Below are 21,781 nucleotides of genomic sequence, written 5' to 3'. Positions count from 1 at the left end.
CATGAGTTACTGCACCAGGTGATGCCAACCCTAGTGATGTCACTGACTGGTGTAGAGGCTTGCTATGCTACTGCGACAGTGTCATTCTTTGTTTGCTGAGATGGTAAGCTATATGAAATAAAGAGAAAGTTATTTAATACAATTCAGAACAGTATACAGTCATGTGAGCTGCTGATTTTGTCTACTGGGGTTTCTGTATCAGTTCTTAGAGTGGTTGCAATGGCCCCAGGTAATTTGCCCCAGGCTTATTCTTTCTGATATTTGCTTGCTCTTTCTGAGATTTCAAAAGCTTCATCACATGGTGGTTTTCTTTTTCTCCTTCTGCAGTTGTATTCATAGCTGGAAGTACAATGTACAAGAAAGTTGAACCACAGGGCAACATAATGGTCCAAGTTGCTAAATGCATTACGGTAAGCAATATGAAGTGCAAGAGGAGCATTTTCAAGGATCACTGTGTATTTCTGAGCTTATCAAGAGAATATTGTTTGGCAAACATAACTTTTTTAGACTACATACCACAGAATCCCCCAACCAAGACAGCCAATTACCTTTTCTTCTGTGATGTGCCATTTATAGAATGTCTTTGCCTTGGAGACCCAGTTGAGGTTGACATTGACTTAATTCTGATCCCCCCCCCTTTTTTTTTTTTTACAAAATAGCTTTTCATTAAAGCCTTTGAGGCCTAACTAATTTCTTCCAAAATGTTCATGTACATAGTTTTAAACTTTTAACCACATAAATTGTTTTTAACAATCAACTTGTTTAATATGTTTTAGACTATTTAAATTATTTTAATGGTTTAATTTCTAAATTATTTTAAATTGTTTAAACCTATTTTACTTGTTTAAATCGATTTTACTTGTACGCCATTCCCTCCAAACTGAGAACAAAGCAGAAAGGTGGGAAGAGGAGGAGAGAGAAACTGGGACATTTTAAAAACATCAGAAAAAGTGGGAACACAGAGGATTCATTAGGACTGACCCTACCGAACTGGGACAGTTGGAGGTGTGATACACTGCCCTGATTTCTATCTTACCTGTCTGCCAAAACATAGAGCTCAAGGTGGCCAATAGCAGCAAACGTCAAAATAAAAATTCAATTAAAACATTTTAGAAAGTATTAAAAATACAGTTAAAACATGTGAATTGTTTACATTTCTATTTCATTTTGATAAATCATGGAAATTGTTCTGTCTGTAAGAACTTATTAAAATAATCAGTAATAAACAGCATCACTAACAATTTGAAATTGTTCTTTTGCAGTTTGCTATTGGAAATAGATTCAGGCATCGCAGCAAACATTTTCCAAAAAGGGAACACTGGTTGGACTGGGCTAGTGAGAAGTATGATGTAAGTTGTGCTATTTGTACAGAACTAGTCTTTGCACTTTGAATTGATTTGCTCTTGTTAAGTGACATATTTTTGTCAAAGCTATCTACAGTAGCACCCAGAATACATTGTTAAGGCATACATATTAACATGGACAATTACTGAGGTGTGTGGACTGCATCAGATGACACCCTAAGATGGGAGTTGAGACCACTGCTTCCCAAACACCTGCCTTTTGTCAGAAACAATCTGTGGCATTCACCTGCATCATTTCAAAACTCTAAACAGATGGTGTGAATGGGGAGAGCTTCAGCTCAGTGGGAAGAGAAAGAAGAGGCCCCAGGTTTTAAAATAAATTAAAATTTTATTTTTTACATTTTTAAATTCTTTAAAATGTTCTTTAAAAATATAACATCTTACCAAATTTTCACTTTAACCACATGGAACTATGTATATGTAAATACATTTAGACGGTGTTTATGATACTGTAACTTAAAGCTATAATTTTAATTTTGCTAGTTATTTATGTCACAACTATTACTATTACATTCAGTGATATACAGGAATTATGATTTATCAGTAACATTAGTACAAAAAACATTACTAAGGATTTTGTATGGCATGCAAGGAAGTAAATAGGGGTGGTGACACCATGAGTTTCTGCACTGGGTGATTCCTAACCCTAGTGATGCCACTGCATATTAAGATACTTCTTTTGGTGTCTGTTAACCTTTCTACAATATGTAATTTCCAAGTCCAGTAGTACATAACAAATCAGTTTCTGTGTGACCAGCACTTGGAACCTTCAGTGTCTTTAAGTCACAACAAATGCTACTTCTTCTCTCAAAAACACTTGCACTGAGTTGTATTCTGTATTCTGTTCTGTAAGTCCTGAGTAAGTCATGAGACACTGCAGGAAACAGAAGATTGACATCAGTAAATGTAATTGACCCAGTTTTTGGTTCTCTGATAGATTTATTTGATCTCTGGAACTGTGATTAAATCAGTTTAATTTACTGATTGAATCTTTGGCAGATAAGGACTGCTTGTCTAACTTCTGACACCTACAATAGAGGCAGCATTATTTGAACAGACCAGGACCCAATTTCTGATAGCTGGGAATGTGTTCTGAATGCTCTTTCCCCTAGATTTGTAATATGGGAATAACCATGGTGTCACCTCTTATCCTGCACTATTAGAGCACCTTGGGGTTCAGACTGGGCTTTGGAACTACAGCTGATATTGTTTTAATCCTGACATGTTTTTAAATTTGGACTAATCCTTACTGTTGATTCCAAATACTTTTGATTAAAGACAGTAATCTAATATTGCAGGATGCAACTTTGAGAAGTGGATATAGGAAGATGGGCAGGCGTTCTGTCTCCCAGGTGACAATTGATATGCTTCAGGAGGTCTCATTGTGTATTCTAATCTATATTGTCACTATCAGTTCCAGTCTGTATATGGGCAACTTTTATCATTTTACAGAGATAATACTTTAACATCTCTTGTATTCTTCCTCTGTTACAGAAACGGCTTATTGTCCAGACTAAGATGGTTTTGAAAGTTTTGTTCCTGTATATTCCTCTCCCTATGTTTTGGGCACTTTTTGATCAGCAGGTAAATTACTAAAGAATATTCATAAAGTGGGTGATGATGATAATGGAATAATTAAAGCTTTTCTATACTTCAGCTCAGCTGTGAATCAAAATGGTGAATGTGGTCAAGAAATCAGAGCAAGACATGGACAGCTATGAAGGGACTAGATAAGACTGCCAAATGTAAAGATATATCATTAAAAATGGAAGCCAGAATTAATCCACGTCACTGTATTTCTAGTTTTTGTAATTGTGTAAACTGGACAGTGAAAAACACTGGCATGAAGAGAATCCTAACTAATTTGAAATGTGTTGCTGGAGGAGATTTCTGTGTATGCTAATTACTGTAAAAAAGGCAAATAAATCGGTCAGAGAGCATATCAAGCCTGATTCTCCCTAGAGGCCAAAATGACTAAACTGAGGCGGTTATTCTTTTATTCTGATATTAAAGCTGACAGAACAATTGTACCTGGAAAGCAAATCACATATTCACTAATATAACATAATAGAAGAAGAGCCCCAGTGGATTTGTAAATTATGGTTTGATACATTTTGTTTTTGTTTTCCAAGAAGTCCACAGGCCAACAAAATTATCTTTAAAATATTTGTCATTGAGTTCTATTGATTTAATTTTTAACCTGATTCCTGCCCAGGCAAATGCCCTCAGAGCAGTTCATAAACAGATTATTTTGGCAATCTTAATTATAGATTATTTTCTTAATTTCTTACCAACCTTCCCTTAAACAATGACCTGGAGTGTACGAGTAAAACAAGTATTCTTGATATTCTGTAAGCGTATGTTCTGACAATATTTAATTACAGTTATTTGCTAAGAAACATCTCTTACTTTGTTTCAAAGGGATCACGGTGGACACTGCAAGCCACAACCATGGATGGAAATTTTGTAAGTTATTTCTTTAACTCCTTCAGCTTGACTGAATTCTAGTCAGGTGTTTGGGAAGTATTTTTATGCATGAACAGCTGTGCATCCCACTGAAAGCACATTTGACTTGCACTTGCATTTCCTGCTGTAGCAAGACATGTGCCTGTCTTTTATATGCATGAGTACCCTTATTTATTAGTATGTATGTATGTATATATTTATTTAAATATCTATACCCCACCCTACATCAAAAATATCTTAGGGCTGCTACCAATATATGGAGCTGTAATTGAGGACTCACAGCTCATTACAGTAGTATAATCCAAGGGTAGCTAGATTGGCACAATAATATTTCAAGTGTTGATTTATGAATGTTTTAAAAGTATGATATACATCCTCTCTTTTCTCCTCCCCTTTAGGGTGCTGTTCAGATTCAGCCAGACCAGATGCAGGTACAGTAAATATCTACATCCATATTTTCATCTCTTTCTAACAGACCTTTTAATGGTGTTTGAACAATCTCCACTTTCTCATGTTTTATTCTCTCTCAACAGACTGTGAACCCAATACTCATTGTTATAATGGTGCCAATTGTGGATGCTGTGGTTTACCCTCTGATTCAGAAATGTCGCATAAATTTCACGTAAGTAAAGTTCGCTGTTTAGAAACTGCTTTCACCTCTAGCATGTACAGTAGTGGTATTAGGACACATACAGTGTCTGGGTTTAGTATAAAATAATTTGCAAATCAGCTTCAAAATGGTGGATGAAAAGGAAAATACACGTGTGGTGGGGATGGGATGAGAATATGGCTCTTTCCTTCTATCAGTCTAATATATGTGCAACAGCACTGCACTACTATTTGCCATTGATTATTTAGCTACTCTGTTCAATTAACTGGAGAGCTGTAGTGATCTCCTTTTGTACAATAAGAAAGCCCCCACTTCCTTAAAAAGAAAGAAACCCCAGCTTGGCTTCTGACATGTGAGATGTGATGTGTATACTGCACAGTCAGATCATGTCCATAGTGTTGTCCTCTTCACAGCAGTCATAGAAAGTGACCTGAATCAGCTGCACCATTAGGCAGCATGAGGCAACTGCTTCAAGTGACAAGTTATGTGGGTCAAAATCCAATAGCCATTAAGCTCATTTGGAGTATAAAGCCTGGCATGCTTTCCTAAAAATGTGGCAATAATTTTCAGTAGTTTAATAGCAACAGTGGATTTAATTACAGCTGGAGGTTTTTGGTTAAGCATGTTCCTAAATATCTGCTTGCTCCCTTCTGCACTAGGCCTCTGAGGAAGATGACAGTGGGTATGTTGCTGGCAGCTCTGGCTTTTGGGGCTGCTGCTTTGGTGCAAGTACAAATAGATGTAAGTAAAAAAAAATCTAGCAAAATTCTATGAAGAGGACTTTTATTTAGCTTTTAACATTGTAATAATGGATATTGGTGTTAAAATACAGGTTGTTTAAAATCTGATGCTTTTAGTTTTACTTAGTATTGTGGAAACCCAATGATAAGAAGCTTTTCACAGATCTTAGGAATACAAATGGCACATTCTGGAATTAAATATGCAGAGCAAATTTAAATAAATTTATCTTCATACTAAACATTTTAACATTCCTGGTTGATTCTTATCAGACAAGATGGCAGAAAGATCAGGTGGATGATACTGACTGGGGAAGACAGTGAAATGGAGTAAATCATTAGGCAATAAAGTATTTGATCAGAATTAGGAGTGGGGGGTGTTGTGTTTGGAGGCCTAAGTTCTCAGAAGTCAGACTGTAGGCTCTTCAGGTGTTTAAAAGATGCTTTATTGTTCTGCAATCCTTCCTTATCCAAGGCCACCGGCCAACTGTTCTACGCTTCCTAAACACACAGCAGAAATCCTGGGATGGACTATCTACACCTGGTCCAAGGCATCACCAAATCTGATATAGATCAAGGAATGTATCTGCTGCAAATACTACAAGAGGGAGAAAAATCCCATAAGGGAGAACCATATTTCAGTGTTATAATACAGTCAGCCCTTCCCTTATGCGGAGGATCCGTTCCAGACCCACCCACCCCGCATAAGGGAAAAAACGGGTATGCTCAAGCCCCATTAGAAGTAATGGGACTTGTGCTTGAGGCCTTCGTGGTGATTCTGTTTATCAGGAAAGCAGTGTAAAGCAATGATAATATTCTGTTATCAGAAGCTTGAGACCACTCTGAAGAAATATTGCAATTTCTATATCCAAGAAATTTTATAGCATAGACTGTGATATAATGGCATTCCTTATCACTTTCTTCCACTGCAGAAAACTCTTCCGGTCTTTCCTAATGAAGGCGAGTCCCAAATCAAAATAGTGAATCTTGGAAATGAAAATGCAACAGTTTATTTTCACGCTAATGAGAATACTGTTAATTTGAGTCCTTCGACCTGGGTAAGTTTTAGCATTAATCTTACGTTTGACCGACGATCTGCGTCTGAGCATCGACAGGGGCAGTGTGACCCTGTTGGTGCTTTTAGACCTCTCAGCGGCTTTTGATATGATAGATCATGGCATCCTCTGGATCGCCTGAGGAGGCTGGGAATTGGAGGCACTGCATTGCAGTGGTTCCGTTCCTTTCTCTCGGGCAGATCCCAGAGGGATCTCACTGGGCGAGATCATTCGGAGTTATGGAGCTGGGTGTTATCAGTACGCTGATGACACCCAAATCTATTTCTCCATGTCTCGTTTGTCAGCCTTGAATTCTGATGGCGTCTCCTCTCTCAATGAATGTCTTCGGGCAGTAATGGGCTGGATGAGGAAAAACAGATTGAGGCTGAATCCAGACAAAATGGAAGTGCTCACCGTAGTGGTCCCGAAACCAAGAATTGGGTTACAACCTCCAGTCCTGGATGGGGTTACACTCTCCATCAAGGACTGCTTTCGCAGTCTGGGGGTGCTCCTTGACTCGTCACTCCTGATGTCGAACCAGGTAAATGCGACAGTCAGGAGCGCCTGTTATCAGCTTCGGCTGATACGCCAGCTGCGCCCTTTTCTGGAAGTAAGGGATCTTGAGACTGTTGTGCACGTGCTGGTAACCTCACGTCTAGACTTCTGTAATGCGCTCTGCATGGGGCTACCCTTGTGCTTGGTCTGGAAACTGCAGCTAGTACAGAATATGGCAGCCAGAGTAATTTCTGGAACATCCAGGAGGGACCATATTACCCCGGTTCTAAAGTCCCTCCACTGGCTGCCCATTAGCTTCCGGACCCAGTACAAGGTGTTGGTTATCACCTTTAAAGCCCTAAATGGCTTGGGTCCAAACTATCTTTGGGACTGCCTTCTCCCCTACAATCCTCCCCACGCACTCCGCTCCTCTGGGAGAGGCCTACTTCAGCCACAAAAATCTAGGCTTTCGACTACCTCCCAGAGGGCATTTTCCATCGTCACCCCCAGACTGTGGAACGGCCTGCCGGATGAGATCCGTCCACTTACATCCTTAGACAGCGTTAAAAAGGCTGTTAAGACGGATCTCTTCCGGCAGGCCTTCCCAGAATAGAGAACCCGGCCTCAGAAAAACGTCTGGGAATAAGATACTGCCGCTCCCATTGATTGCTTGCTGAGTGATGTTGTTGACCTTTTGGTCAGTTTTTAAGTTGTATGTTTTTTTTTGTTTTTTGTTTTTTTAATTTTGCATTGGATTTAATACTTTTTTAAGGAGGGGAGGGCACCAGGGATTTTATATGTGCTGTATTTTTAACTTTGTTAGCCGCCTCGATTGTTCACAGAGGGGTGGGATACAAATAAAATTTTTATTTATTATTATTATTATTATTATTATTATTATTATTATGTTTCATTGCAACATCCAAAGTAAACTTACTAAATTAAGATTTCTCACCCTTAATTGAAAACCAGCAAGCTACTTTCTTATTATTTGAATTTACTGACACATTTGAAGTATCATCTGTGGAAAGGTAGTATAACTTTGAAATACATGTGTACAATCACACTTGTGTAGGAATATTCTGCAGGCTGGAGGTGATTAGACAAAAATATAAATGTTTTAACTTACTCAAAAGGGCCAACCTGGTCTGAGTGCAGCAGTCTCGTTTGTTCTAAAAAAAAAAGAAAGAAAGAAAATCTTCCTTTAGTTTACTTTATTTAATCCTCATTGAAACAGACAACCCTCTAGTCATGTTGTGTGGGAAAACTGCCTAACTAGACCTACATGGTATGGTAGAAAACATGAAAATATGTTAAGAATTTAGACGTGAGACATGCAGATATTTTTTTTTACAAAAAAAATCTATATCTTTTGAATTTGTGTTAGTTGTTATTTATTTTTCAAACAAGTTAGGCTGGCAGCTACTCAAAACAAATATTTCACTTCATATGAACTTTTGTTTTCTTGCAGTTGGTTTTTTGGGGGGGGTGGTGTGCCCTCAAGTTGCCAGTCAACTTATGGCAACCTCATGAATTTTGTAGGGTTTCCTTAGGCAAGGAATATTCAGAGGTGATTTTCCAGAGAATGCCCTTAATTCTGCCCTCATCAAATTAAACAAACAAACAAATTCTGTTGGTGTTGGTCATTTTTATGCTGCAAACTACATTGGAATTCTCATGAGGGTAAAAAAAAAAAGCACTCAAATTCGGGCACTAGATAGATTTTTTTTTTAAAAAATCTGCCTGTACAGTATGAGGATGAATCCCCTTACATTTCTGTTCGTCTGATTTATATTTGACTGTTTTAGTAGTGGGTATCATGTGTCCAGGGATCATTGTCCTCAACTGTTATATTGTTCCAACCTTCCCTCTTTCTTGTGTACATAGTATAGGCCTACATTTTGTCAAGATATTAATCTTCTCAGTTCAGGTAGTATGAAGGTATATTCATGTAGGAAGGCCACTTCTCTTTTTTGGCCTTGTTGGATTTGGGAGACAAAAAGAGTTGTAAAGTCCAGGAAATAAAATCTAGGGCCGAAACAGACCAACAGTAACTGCTGGCTTGGGGTGGCATGGTGTTCAGATGATACATGCCCCGACTCCATGCGCAAGCCGGTGTCATGCCGCAGACCTGCCCAGATGGTGAGCAGCTTTGTGGCACTCTGGCAGCACAGCGTTCAGATGCCGCATGACACATGTCTGCAGAAGAGCTGCTGCCGTGGTGGAAAGGGAGGCTTTTTTTGCACTCCAAAAAGGAGTGTCATTTTACCACTTTTGGGGGGCTAGAAAAACACTGGATCAGGGCCGCAGCATGCTGTTGCCATGGCCCTGATTTGGTGCTCAAAGGGGCGGCATTAAGCCACCCCTTTAGAGCCATCTCTACCAGCCCTAATTAGGAACACAAAATAAAACTTCCTTTGAGATCCAAGCTGTTTCTGTCCTGTGCAAGGCTACTCACATATGCATACTATTTCTGGCCTAGAGAAGGTCAGTAGCTCTTTATTTACATTTTCTTTTTCTTTTTGGTTTTTACCCTGCATCTGATTTGACTCCAACAAATCTCTGAAGATCTGGACATTCAGTACAGAGAAATCAGTTTGGATAAATATCCATAAACATAAGCTGCAATTTGGTCTGCATTTTCCATTAAGGCAGTAGTGTTGCAGCCTGGGTCAGGCATCCCTGGTTTATATGGACCCTGTTTTAGGTCTTCTCCTTCAGCCTTGGGAAAGATTAACTTTATTTACTAAAGTTTTTGTGTTTTCATTACTGTATGTTAGGTGCTTTGGGGATTTAACTAGTCAGAAAAATAACACGTAAATAGAAATAGAAAACTGAATTCCATTTTGACCCTGCTGGCTGTTCAATAAGGCAGAGGGGATAACTGACACAAAAAACATCTTCATTGTTCCACCTCTTATTTCTAGACTGTTGCCATTCCCTTTAAGGCTGCAATCCTATGTGCAGTTGACTGGAAAATAGGTTCTCTTAATTTATGTTCTTAGTAAAATATTCTGATTACTCAAATTTCAACATTTGGATGAATCAGGGGTAGGTATGGTTTGCAAAAACCAGGAGATATAATTGCCAGTACTCCATAGGAAAAAAAAATCTCCTGCATCAAAGGAATGCCAGCTGTTTAATTGTTCTTTCTCTTTATTTACAGACAGATTACATGCATTTTGAGACAGCAAAGCTAAATGATAATAGCAATATCTCTATAACTTATGGAAATGGAACTCTAAACCAAGCTTATATTTATGCGGGAAAAGAACGACATACTCTTGAAATAACAAATAGAGCTAGAATCCAAGCTGAACTGGTAATCTCTTTAATGTCATATTTAAGAAAACAGCCTCTTGTTTTGATGTAAGGGGGGAAGGGGGGATCAGGAAGTTAAATGCCAGGTACAATGTGCAACTACGTAGGATAGTTTACAAACAACCTGAAGGCATGATAATGTTGCTGCCTGTGAGTACTCATGCATCTTACAACCTGTAAAACTTGTTTGATCAGAGATCAGCCGGGGAATATTTAAAATGTGGGTGCACAAGATCAGATAGCAGTAGGTTAATTGCAGTTTCTTCAGGTTTATGGAAAGCATCCTTTCTTTGTACATGGGATGAAAAAACTCAAACACAGAGGGCTCTGGTATATTTGCAGAGCTTCTGATCTTTGGATACTGTACTTTGGGTACTTTATTGTGAAACTGCCCTGCCTTGTTCACAGAATTTTTTAAAAAAGATTTTAAGAGTGTCTCTCTGGATGACATTGTAGTCAGCTTTTAACTTGTGTTTTCAGACAGCTGCTCCAATCTTTTGCTTTTTAATTACTTGAAAAATAATCTGCAAAATGCCTTTTGATTGGTAATGCTAAGACTTCCCATTTAGAAGAAATCAGTTAATTCATATAAAATTCAGTATTTGTAAAGCTAATCAAAGTTCATCTTTCAGAAGGATGGTTTTAAACCCTGGTAGGAGACACTTTGTTGGCCATTACTATGATAGTTATGTAAGATTTAATCATAGTTAAGGCTGCTGTGCACATTCCAAGATGGAGAACACAATCCATTTTTGGTTGCCTAAGTGTTAAGTAATTGTAAAAACTTTGCATGCACTACTTCAGTGTAACACAGTGCAGGTGAGACCTGTTGAATGAACACTTAATGTAATAATTATTTATGCAGTGCATTCAGTCAGAATGAACTATCTTTGAATATGAAGAATGTCTATTGTCAAAGTTCATTCTTGATACAAGAGAAATCAGCTATTTTAGGCAGAATATTACAGATCTGAGACACTGACTTGTGCTTCATTAACCCTAAACTGTCTTGTCTAACAGCTTGTGGATGGCCTCGTAGAAAAGCCAGATCAAGGAGTCAATAAGATCAGGTAATAAAAATTATAGTTATATAATACATTTTTTTTTAAAAAAATTACATTTTCTTGAAAACAAAACAGTGGCTTGAATTAACTTCATATTGTGGTATAAAGTTGTCTTCTTAATACCGAAAGTTGCATTATGTTTTTTTAAACTCCTAAATATCTAATATTAGATCATACCATGCCAGTGGCATCACTAGGGGTGCGGACTGCAATGATTAAACTCCAGCGAAGGGGTGGCAACTGGTTGGGCCTTCCTTCCCCTTCAGGGCAGAAGGGGCAAACATGCACCCTTCCTGGCTGCTCTGTTGCTGGGCTTTCCCCCTGGATAAAAAGCCTGGTGATGAATGAGAGGAGGACGAATGTGCACCCTTTCCGGTGACTCTGCTGCTGGGCTTCATCCCTAGGGGAGAAGCCCAGTGACGGAGGAAAGGAGGAGCAAATAAGCCCCTTCTGTCCCCTTCTGTTTCCTCACTTACCTTGCCAGGACAACGCAGGGCAACGCAACCCTTCCAGGGTCTGGCCTGGTGGCGGGCGACTAGGTGGCTGGAGTTAGCGGGAGGAGGTAGGGCATGCCACTGCCACCCCCTTCCCCCCCGCTGGCAACCATTCCTAGTGGGTGTCTTGTAGTGCATGATAGGAAATCATATTGCACCCACTGCTCATATGTCATTGGCCCCCTCCCTGGTCTACTCCACTGAACCGTCTTGTGGGGAGAGGACAGTTTGATGTGATAACATGTAGGCATTATCTAGAATGGGGAAATGGGACTGTTTTTACATTAATAAGGGAAGTTTAATTTCACACGTAGTTATTTAACAAAGTAGTGGAGCAGGAAATTTGTTTTCAGGATAACTAAACATTTATATATCTAAGAATACCGTAGAAAGTGAATGTCAAATAAAATGATATAAACATTAAGAAAGCAATATGAAATATGGATTGTAGTATAATTACAGTATAAAATATCAAGAAAACCTCTCATCAATATCTAATTGCCACTAAGTAACTAGAGATCCTTTATTTCTGGCCTTTTGGCAACCCCCCCCCCCCCCACACACACATCTTGAGCATCTTATAACGGCAGCAAATGCGTGCACAGCTTGTTAGATATAAAATAGGGCATATATTGAGGAGTTAAAACAAGTAAAATTGGAAACTCAACAATGAAATAATAGAGCGGAATCTGGCAAATATTTGTTCTTCAAAAGTTGACACACTGCATTTTCCTGGTGTAAAACAAATAAATAATTCTCTACCAATCTTCTCTCAGCTTGTTCACAATATATATGGAAACCGCAAAGGGATATTCCTATTAACTAGTAAGACTTAGAAGTTGTCTACACAATTAAACTATGTCCTCCTCATTCCAGTAAAATATGGATTCAACCATCCATGGCTTACATAACAGGAGTTTGGACAACCTTAATTGTGATTAAATCTTACATAACAGTAGGAGTTCAGGCTTTTTGCACCCTCTCCAAAAAAACCTCCTTACAACCCAAAGGAAAAAGGAAAAATAAATAAAAAACAGAGAAACCAGATCTACTCAATGTTCACTAAAACTACTCTGTATAAGAAGTAGAGCTGAACCATAATACTGTTTTGATTTCTTCAGTAAGTTGCTGATAAAGTGTTTTTTTAAAAAATCTAACATGTATTTTCCCCCCTAAAGATTCATAAACAACTTGGATTCACCCATTAATATCACTATGGGTAGTACTGAGTTTCCAGATGTGCTGTATTTCTCTGCCACAAACTATTCAAGTTTTCCAAGGGGACAGTAAGTATTACTGCTATTTAACATTGCCTAGTGCTAGCTTTTGAAGAAGTGGGATGTTGTGTTACCAACAATATCAAGTTTGTACTGAATTCTACTATTCTATAGCTCTTTGCAAAAGCATATTAGTACAGTCCAGCTGCAATCTGAAGTGTTATACAGTCCATCCTCCATTTTCACGGATTCTTTATCCACAGATTCAACCACCCATGGCTTGAAAATATTTAAATATATATATTCCAAAAAGCAAATCTTGATTTTATCATTTTATATAAGGAATACCATTTTACTATGCCACTGTATATGATGGGATTTGAACATCCATGGATTTAGAATCCACATGGAGTCCTGGAACCAAACCCCAGCAGATACCAAGGGCCACTGTACTTAAATTTAAAGTGTTCATTCCTCCCTTTGACTTTTCAGCACTGGGAAGATACAAAATATGTTTATTGGGGTACTAGTGCTAAGTAAACAAAAACAACCTGGCAGTGCTTTTTAAGGCTCTTGGACATGGGATTCTAGCTAGATGCTTTAGAACTTAGTGTCCTTGGCTTGCCTATTCTCCTTTAGTTTAACCTGCATATTTTTAAATAAAGATCACAGATCTCTTGCATTTGTTCCTTGTAAGGCTGCTCTTGAAGTGGAAAACAACACAATGTACTTTGATCACAAAAACAGGAATACATGATGATGCACTGAGACAGTAGTCAGTAAACTATCTAAAACAATTTCTTGTCATGACAGCTTTATGACAGGGAAGTGAACTGGTTAACCAAATAAACACATAATAATGAGCTTGTAGTTAATGTATGTAATGTGAGCAGACAATGTTTATGATGCTACTTTTAATTCCAATAATTCCAAAAATACAAATATATAATTTCTAGACTATTCATATTCTTCTATTCCTTTTTACAGACAAGATATTACTGTCAAAACCAACCTTTATGAGTGCAGAAGTCCATCTTTGTCATTTGGATATGGCAGTGCTTATACCATTATAGTAGATGGGGTAAGTTATAAAAAACAGAGTTTGAGGTTTCCCAAATAGTTTTGTATATACAGTTGTTCCTCCATATTTGCGGCTTTGACTTTTGCAGATATGATTATTTGTGGTTTTGATTAATATGTTCTCTCTAGGAACCTCTAGATCCTCCAGTGCAACTCTGTCAGACGTTGACCATAGAGTTGTGATGGAGAACCTAAAAGTTCCTTGAGAAAACACTTCTCTAGACATCTGTAAGGTCCTCTAACATGATTCGATGATTAACTCCTGGCAGATGTTGACCATAGAGTTGGACTGGAGGACCTGGAGATTCCTAGAGAGTTGTTCTCTTAGGTAAACATAATAGTGCTTTTTATTTGTGTTTTTTCCACATTCACAGGAGTCCTTCACCCCTAACCCCAGTGAATGTGAAAGGACCACTGTACTCATATTTAAAAATTGAAAGATCATTGTCAGTTGTACAAAACTACCATACATACTTGTGTACAAATCATAGAATCATAGAATCTTAGAGTTGGAAGAGACCACTAGGGCCATCCAGTCCAACCCCCTGCCATGCCAACCTCAAGTATAAGTCAAGGGAAGGTTTTAGGGTCAAAATCATGGATTTTGATGTGAACTGTGGATAAATCGAGGGTAAAACTTAAGGGGCTATAACAAAGAATCTAAAGGGGAAAATGCCACTTCCGTCCCTTCTCCTCCTTCTCTGGACCTCTCCCAGCCACCTAACACCACTTCCCTGGTGCTGGAGGAGAAGGTTTTAACATTGGCTGGGGAAGGGAAAGAAGTGGATTTAAATGTGGGATTTGGTGGGGAAAGAAAGATTTAACATGGAGAAGGGAAAGAAGTGGACTCAAATGTGAGATTTGGTGGGAAAAGGTTTCAACATGGAAGGGAAGGGAAAGAAGTGAATTTAACTGTGGGGTTTGGTGGGGAGAGATGTCTTTAACATCAGATCGGGAAGGGAATCATCTACGTATTACACTCACACACACACACACACACACACTCCCTGCCGACAGCTCTTTCAAAAATCACACAGTGGTGCTTCTTTCAGGACCTTTCTAAGCACTATTAGTGCACTGACCTGTATATAAATCAGCACTGGATTTTATGGTAAATTTTTGAGCACATATTTCATGGAACCATAGAGTTGGAAGAGATCACAAGGGCTATCCATTCCAACCCCCTGCCATGCAGGGGGTGTATATAGTCGAGTATATGTGGTATATCTACCTGGAACAGTAGCACATATTTGAATTATAATTAACTTTTTGGTCTTCTTGTTTTTCTTGTAGTTTATTACACTGATATCACATGTCAAAACATAATAGAATTAAGATTCCAAAGCAAAAGATATTTTGCTGAAGATTTTATTTCTCTTATAAGAAGATGTGCCTTAACAAGCACTAGAACTGAAGCAACTGACAATGCTACACAATAAACGTCACTAGGATATTCTATATTTAAAACAATTAGATACTGCTTTATAAATGTGAAAGCTTTTTATTTCAGACTTAGAATTCGAACTAAGTAGATGGTATGCTATGTACTGAGGATTTACGATGCTGGTTCTAGCGACTGTATTTCTATATTTCAGCTAAGTCTGTGATTTAGCAAATGCTAAACATTTGGGTCAAGTGGGAAGATATACACTAAAGAAAGGAACAGGATACCTCAGAGCCATATATCTGGCCTAGCAATTTCTGATCAGCACCAAAACAATGCTCACAGATCCTTTAAACACTCATTCACTGCCTCGTCATTCTTTCTGACCAAAAGTTTATTGGAAGGATGCTTTGTAAGTGTTGCTGTTGTAAGACAATTGAGAGAGAGACTCCTACTAACGTACTGCATAACAGTTTAAGCTCTATCTGTATATCTATATCTACTTTCTTTGTCTATCTTCTGCAGATTTGTGATATAAAATTCAGCACTCAGTCTATAGCAAAATGTTTGCTTTTCATACAGATCTCAGTGAGCAGGACCTTCCATTCACTTTGATGGAGAGAGAAAGTATCTTTATTTTGCCTCTAAAAGAGCGGTGAGACCCAGTGCGGTGTAATGGTTTGAGCACTGGACTGGAGACCAGGGTTCGAATTCCTGCACACCCATGGAAACCCACTGGTTGACCTTGGACAAGTCACACTCACTCAGTCTCAGAGAAAAGAAACCCTCTGAACAAATTTTGCCAAGAAAACCCTATGATAGGCTCACTTTAAAATTTCTAGACGTTGGAAACAACTTGAAGACCCACAAGCAGAAGAAGAAGAAGAAGAAGAAGAAGAAGAAGAAGAAGAAGAAGAAGAAGAAGAAGAAGAGAGTGATAGGAACTTAGGTCCAAAGCACATTACAGAAATAATGCACTATGGGACCACTTTAACTGCCCTGGCTCAGTGCTGGGGAATCCTGGGAATTGTAGTTTGTTGTGGCACCAAAGCTCTTTGACAGAGAAGGCTAAATGTCTGACAAAACTACAGTTCACAGAGTTCCCTAGCATTGAGCCAAGGAAGTTAAAGTGGTCTCAAACTGGATTATTTCTGCAATATGCTTTGGACCTTAGTTGTGTACAGTATAGGTCTCATATTCATCAGGAATCCCTGGACATACACATCTCAGAATACTTTGTTGCTGTTGTTCATTTATATATAGTTTAATCTGAAAGACCTTAAAATTGATTTGCAGCTGAAAAGGAGCTATAAATCTTTTGCTCATATGTAATGTGTCTTTATTTTCATTGTTTCTGCTCTAGGTATGTGTGATGGTAAAAGAAAAAAACAGTTTTTACATTTTGATTGCCTTTTTTAATGCCAAATATTTTAGTACTGTGTATTATTAATATAATTTGGCTTTTTCCCTCCAGTGTGACAGCAATGGACTACAACTCAAATACATTGAAGATATTCATGCCAATGCAGTCAATATGGCTTGGCAAATCCCCCAGTATTTCCTTATTACTTGTGGTGAAGTTGTCTTTTCAGTGACCGGACTATCATTTTCATACTCCCAGGTAAAGTTACCTTTATAGAGATTTTACTTTTAATTGTAGTCCTGAAACTGGCAAAGCATTAAGATTACTTCCAAGGAAAGGCATATAATAGTTCTTAGAAGTGGGCCAGCAACACCTAAATCAAATGGTGTTGCTGGCCCACTTCTAAGTACTATTTGAATATGGCTTATTCCTCTTCAGTTGTATCACTCATACTCTAATGTATACTACGGTACTATACAAAATGCTTGCCATGTAGAAACTAATCTAGTGTGGGCATATGAAAGTAAAGCTATACTGATTCCAGATTTCTGTACTATACACACACACACAAAATATCATGGACACGGACACAGTCTTAGCCCACCATCAGTTAAGAACTATGGGAGGTGAAAGTAGTTGGAATATTAAATGCATTTTTTCCTTACAGTTGCAGGGTTGTTGAAAATACCGTAATACATAGATGTTTTGTGAATGGGCACCCACGTAATAGCCATTTTGTGACAGTTCCCTTGATACTTTCTAGACATCTAAAATATACCCACTAGTTGGGAACCCCTGCCTGGGGACCCCTGCTATATTTCAGAACAACATGCAATTGAATTAAATTACATATTTTGATTCTGTAGGCACCTGCCAACATGAAGTCTGTCTTGCAAGCTGGTTGGCTACTGACTGTGGCTGTTGGCAATATCATTGTCCTTATTATAGCAGGAGCATCAAAGCTTAGTGAGCAGGTAAAGTAAATCAGTGTTGACACTAAAGTTTTAATACAGGATGTAACTGTTACAAGTTGTACATGTGCTTTTATCAGTGAACACTAAGATATGGAAGAGGGCAGTTGCAGGTAAGTATCACATCATAGAGCTGTGTCACTACACCAGAACTGTATTTTTATTAGATGCACAACATGTAAAGATGTTGCTATGGCATGTGACAAAAAACAAATTCAGCACTACCTCTGTATCTATAATACCTAAAATTAGTTTTAGATGATAAAATCTTTGGTTCCAGTTCCACAAAGTCAATTGGGTAACCATGATTAGGTCTTTTTTCCAATCCTTAGGAGAAACCTGTTCAGAGTTGTATGAGGTAACAGGTGGTAGGTTGCGGAGTAGAGCCCTCTCTCACTTTCCTCTCTTCTCCTTCCTTCTTCAGCTATCATTCCCTCTCCACCCCCTCTGCTGTATAGCAATTAAACTTTCAGACCTGTTATTACAGGTTGAGTCCCCCTTATCCAGATTTCTGAAATTTGAAATATTCCAAAAACCAAAACTTTTCTCATGGTGGATGAGATAGTGACATCTTTGCTGTCTGATGGATCAGTGCACACAAACTTTGTTTTGCACAAAGTTTGTATCAAATTACCTTCAGGCCATGTGCATAAGGTGTATATGAAACATAAATGAATTTTGTGTTTAGACTTGGGTCGCATTGCCAAGATATCTCATTATGTACATATATGTAAATATAAGCATTCCAAAATCCTAAATAAATTAATAAATAAATAAAAACCCAAAACACTTCTGGTCCCAAGCATTTTGGATAAGAGAGACTCAACCTGTATGTCTCAGATGTAGCTTAGAGGTTAACAGCACTATCTTATGCATGTCTGCTGAGAAGAAGTGGCATCATTAGTATTAGTATCGTCTGGTGCAATAACTAGCCTCATAGCTGGAGAAAGGAGAGTTATTGCTTACTCATGGTATGAGTGAGGCCTCTCTTTGCTCTGCCCACTGAGCTTCACTAGTTATACCCCTGAGGAAGAAATCTGATTAAATAATGCTACTTTGGTATTAGTTTTCATAACATCACCACTTATCTCCTAATCTGTTTAGAATGACTCTTCTAGGAACAGTGCTATGTTTTGTACATTCCTCAACAGACTCTAATCATATTTAAATATAAATGTATGGTGAAAGGAGCAGAGTGTTCACTCTGTCAGCTCACCATCCATGTGTTTCTACTGACATTTGCAAAGTAATGCCTATGTGTAGTAATAATTTTGTCTGACCATACCTTCATATGATTTATTTTGGCTTACACTTAGTGGCATGCAATCTGTAGTGTAAATATAGTTGCAGAAATGTTATATATAAGAGATATTTGAGTGGTAATTGCATAAGTTTTCCTCTTGATGAAAATGTTTACTTAAAGGAATAGTGTCAAATGCAAAAATCTCCTCTTACAAAATATCTTTGTTTTCCTTTTCTTTTTACAGTGGGTAGAATACGTTTTGTTTGCAGGTTTGCTCGTAGCTGTTACTATCATTTTTGCCATCATGGCCTATTTTTACACCTATGTGGACCCAGCTGAGGTGGAGGCACAACTTGTGGAGGAAGAAAACAGGAAGAGTGAAAAGGAATGGCAATTCTATGAAAATGGATCCCTCTCACAGACTAAGATGTGAATACATATGGAAGGGTGAATGAGAATGTGAACAGCCATTCGAAGAACTGTGTCTTTAGCTTGAGACCCATAAGTGCCACTGGGCAGGGATACATTTAGAGCATCAATAAAAGGCACATGTTCTTCTGAGGCCAAACATCAGGAAATTTGTTCTGTGGAGAAAATGAAGAAACCCGAGTCTTTTCTCAGAAGAATTTGCACTTTAAAAAAGGAGGGGGATTTGAATTTGTCTTCACCTGCCATTATGAAAAGACATTCAAAGTATTATTTTTATACTAATCTAATTTCATACTGTAGGAAAAGGAAAGTACTCCCAGATCTAGGCATTTGTGTCTCATGTAAAATACAGTACAGAATCCTGGAGGTCTAAAGGCTTTTAACTGCTCCCATACCAATAATGAATGTGTTATACAAATGTACTTTTTCTGAAAACATGCATCTGAGCCAGCTGAATGTTTACAACCTTGGTGTTGCACTTGAAACTTCTGCCTTCATTTACTTCTGGAGGTCTGCGCCGAAACAAATTTCATGTAACAACAATGGTAGAAATGAACAAAGAGGAATTGCAAGTGGAATAAATCTTTGATTCTAACAATTAAGAGTCTAAACTCACTTTCTTAAAAGGAGGAGAGATTATTTCACTATTGTCCTGATGAGGACAGAGTGCCCTATACTTTTGGTTGGGAAATACTGGTGTGTTGTTCTGATGATATGTCATACTTTAAAGTTACATCTCTCTTTTGGTTTCACATGTGCTTTTTATATGGATATTTTCCATGGATAATGCTCTGGATAATTGTGTTTAATTCTCACTTTTCCAAAGGTGGTAAAAATGAGCAGAGTTTACCATCAAGCTACTATTGAGAGTCAGATAAACATTACATCCACCTTTGGTTAGTCACAAAATACAGGGTACTCATAAAATACATAATTGAAACTAAACACCTGGTCATGCACACACATGCATACCTCAATGTGTTCCTAAGTTCCAATGAAACTAGTGATGACTTGCACTTGAATAATCCTTGGCAAGGTAGAAGGCAGTAGGAAAAGAGGAAGCTTGTACTACAAATGGATGGATTCAATCAAGGTAGTCATGGCACTGAGTCTGCAAGACCAGAGCAGGGCTGTTTGTGACTGGAGCTCTGGAGATCTCTCATGCATAGAAGTTGCCATGGGTCAAAGCTGATTTGACAGAAAATAAAATAAACATATTTTTATTCCTGTCTCGCGATTAGAGTGGCTTACATTTTTTTGGGGGAAATTATTCCACTCTTTCCATGACAGGATCTTACAACACAACCATCCCCCAACATCCTTCTTTTTCTCTCCTCTTAACATCTCTATGGATACTCACTATGCCATGCTACATCAAGAAAAGGGAAGTATACTCATATTGCTCATACTACCATCCAGTCTTTAACTTTCTGTTCTATCAAGACATACATTTGGTGTGAATATTACACATGCAAGACAGTGGGGGAAAGGCTCTTTTATGCTCTGTTGAGAACCTTTGTTTCGGACTTCAAAAGCCTTAGCCGTTGTAGCTAATGTAGTTTAAAATCATCTTCAAGGCCTCCACCATTCCCTCTGGGGATCTATCCATGAAGATAAAGTCCATGTCCACATCTGCATCTTTTCAAATATTACAGACACAAGACAATAATTAACAACAGAAATAACTCAACATTCACCTCCTCTGACAGAACTCCTTTTTGGGGCCCATTCCAACTTACCGGAAAATCCGTTTCCTGAACCGATTCCTGAAACCATTTCTGAAAAAACGTGGTTCCCAATATGTTTGTGCCGGTTTCAGGAATTGGTTCAGGAATCAGCAAGTGCAAGGGACAGCTTGTTGGCTGGGTTGCCAGTGGGAACCAGAGCAGATTCGAATCCAATTCAAATCCTCCTGGTTCCCACTTGGGCTGAATTGATTTATTTCTAAATTTCTAAATAAATCGATTCAGCCCAAAAAACACCACATTTTCCCAGCGTCTTTTTGATGCAGGTTGAATGGGCAAAAAAGGGCAGAAAGCATGGCCTCCCCTTTCTGAATTGATTTCTAAAATCGGATTCAGTGGGAACCATGCCCCTTTAACCCAGATCCCGATCTCCATTTAAACATAGTGGGAACAAGGCCTTGATGTAGCCCAAACTTTCTCCATCCCAGCTGTTCCAGTTCTTCTTGCCATCTTTTCCTTCATATTGAATCCTTCCTTTCTCTTTTTAAAATTGCTCTGCCACTCAGTATATTGCTGATAGACTTAGCAATACCTCTAGACAACAGTTTGTAAGCTATGAGGGACCAAAAACTGTGGGCTTTATCACACATGGCTTTTAAAATGCCATACAAGTTCAATAATAGCACCTTTGGCCATACCTATCACATGATGCAGTCTCCCTCTCATTGCTTCCTTGTCTTTCAATAATTAGTCCATAACTTGCTATTGATGGGAAACACCCATCAGTCAGCTCCCAATTGTGC

General features: G+C 38.3%; 1 protein-coding gene across 1 annotated transcript in view; it reads left to right on the top strand.

The window, feature by feature from the left end:
- The window catches only part of LOC149319173 (solute carrier family 15 member 1-like), a 32,066-nt gene extending 12,215 nt beyond the window's left edge, over positions 1-19,851 (top strand). The window contains exons 9-23 of the mRNA XM_089508399.1: positions 328-410; positions 1,263-1,349; positions 2,859-2,948; positions 3,786-3,830; positions 4,229-4,261; positions 4,364-4,452; positions 5,100-5,181; positions 6,110-6,235; positions 9,894-10,049; positions 11,069-11,118; positions 12,785-12,892; positions 13,811-13,904; positions 16,762-16,908; positions 17,517-17,624; positions 19,109-19,851. Coding sequence (XP_089364525.1) covers positions 328-410; positions 1,263-1,349; positions 2,859-2,948; positions 3,786-3,830; positions 4,229-4,261; positions 4,364-4,452; positions 5,100-5,181; positions 6,110-6,235; positions 9,894-10,049; positions 11,069-11,118; positions 12,785-12,892; positions 13,811-13,904; positions 16,762-16,908; positions 17,517-17,624; positions 19,109-19,297 — 1,487 coding nt within the window. The 3' untranslated portion in view covers positions 19,298-19,851. The remainder of the gene's footprint in view (positions 1-327; positions 411-1,262; positions 1,350-2,858; positions 2,949-3,785; positions 3,831-4,228; positions 4,262-4,363; positions 4,453-5,099; positions 5,182-6,109; positions 6,236-9,893; positions 10,050-11,068; positions 11,119-12,784; positions 12,893-13,810; positions 13,905-16,761; positions 16,909-17,516; positions 17,625-19,108) is intronic.
- The last annotated feature ends 1,930 nt before the right edge of the window (positions 19,852-21,781 follow it).

Source organism: Sceloporus occidentalis, unplaced genomic scaffold, assembly GCF_023333645.1.
Source record: "Sceloporus occidentalis isolate IW3139 unplaced genomic scaffold, rSceOcc1.0.p SCAF_2, whole genome shotgun sequence".
Classification (NCBI taxonomy): domain Eukaryota; kingdom Metazoa; phylum Chordata; class Lepidosauria; order Squamata; family Phrynosomatidae; genus Sceloporus; species Sceloporus occidentalis.
The sequence above is the reverse complement of the archived record's forward strand: the minus strand, read 5'-3'. Positions and strand labels throughout refer to the sequence as shown.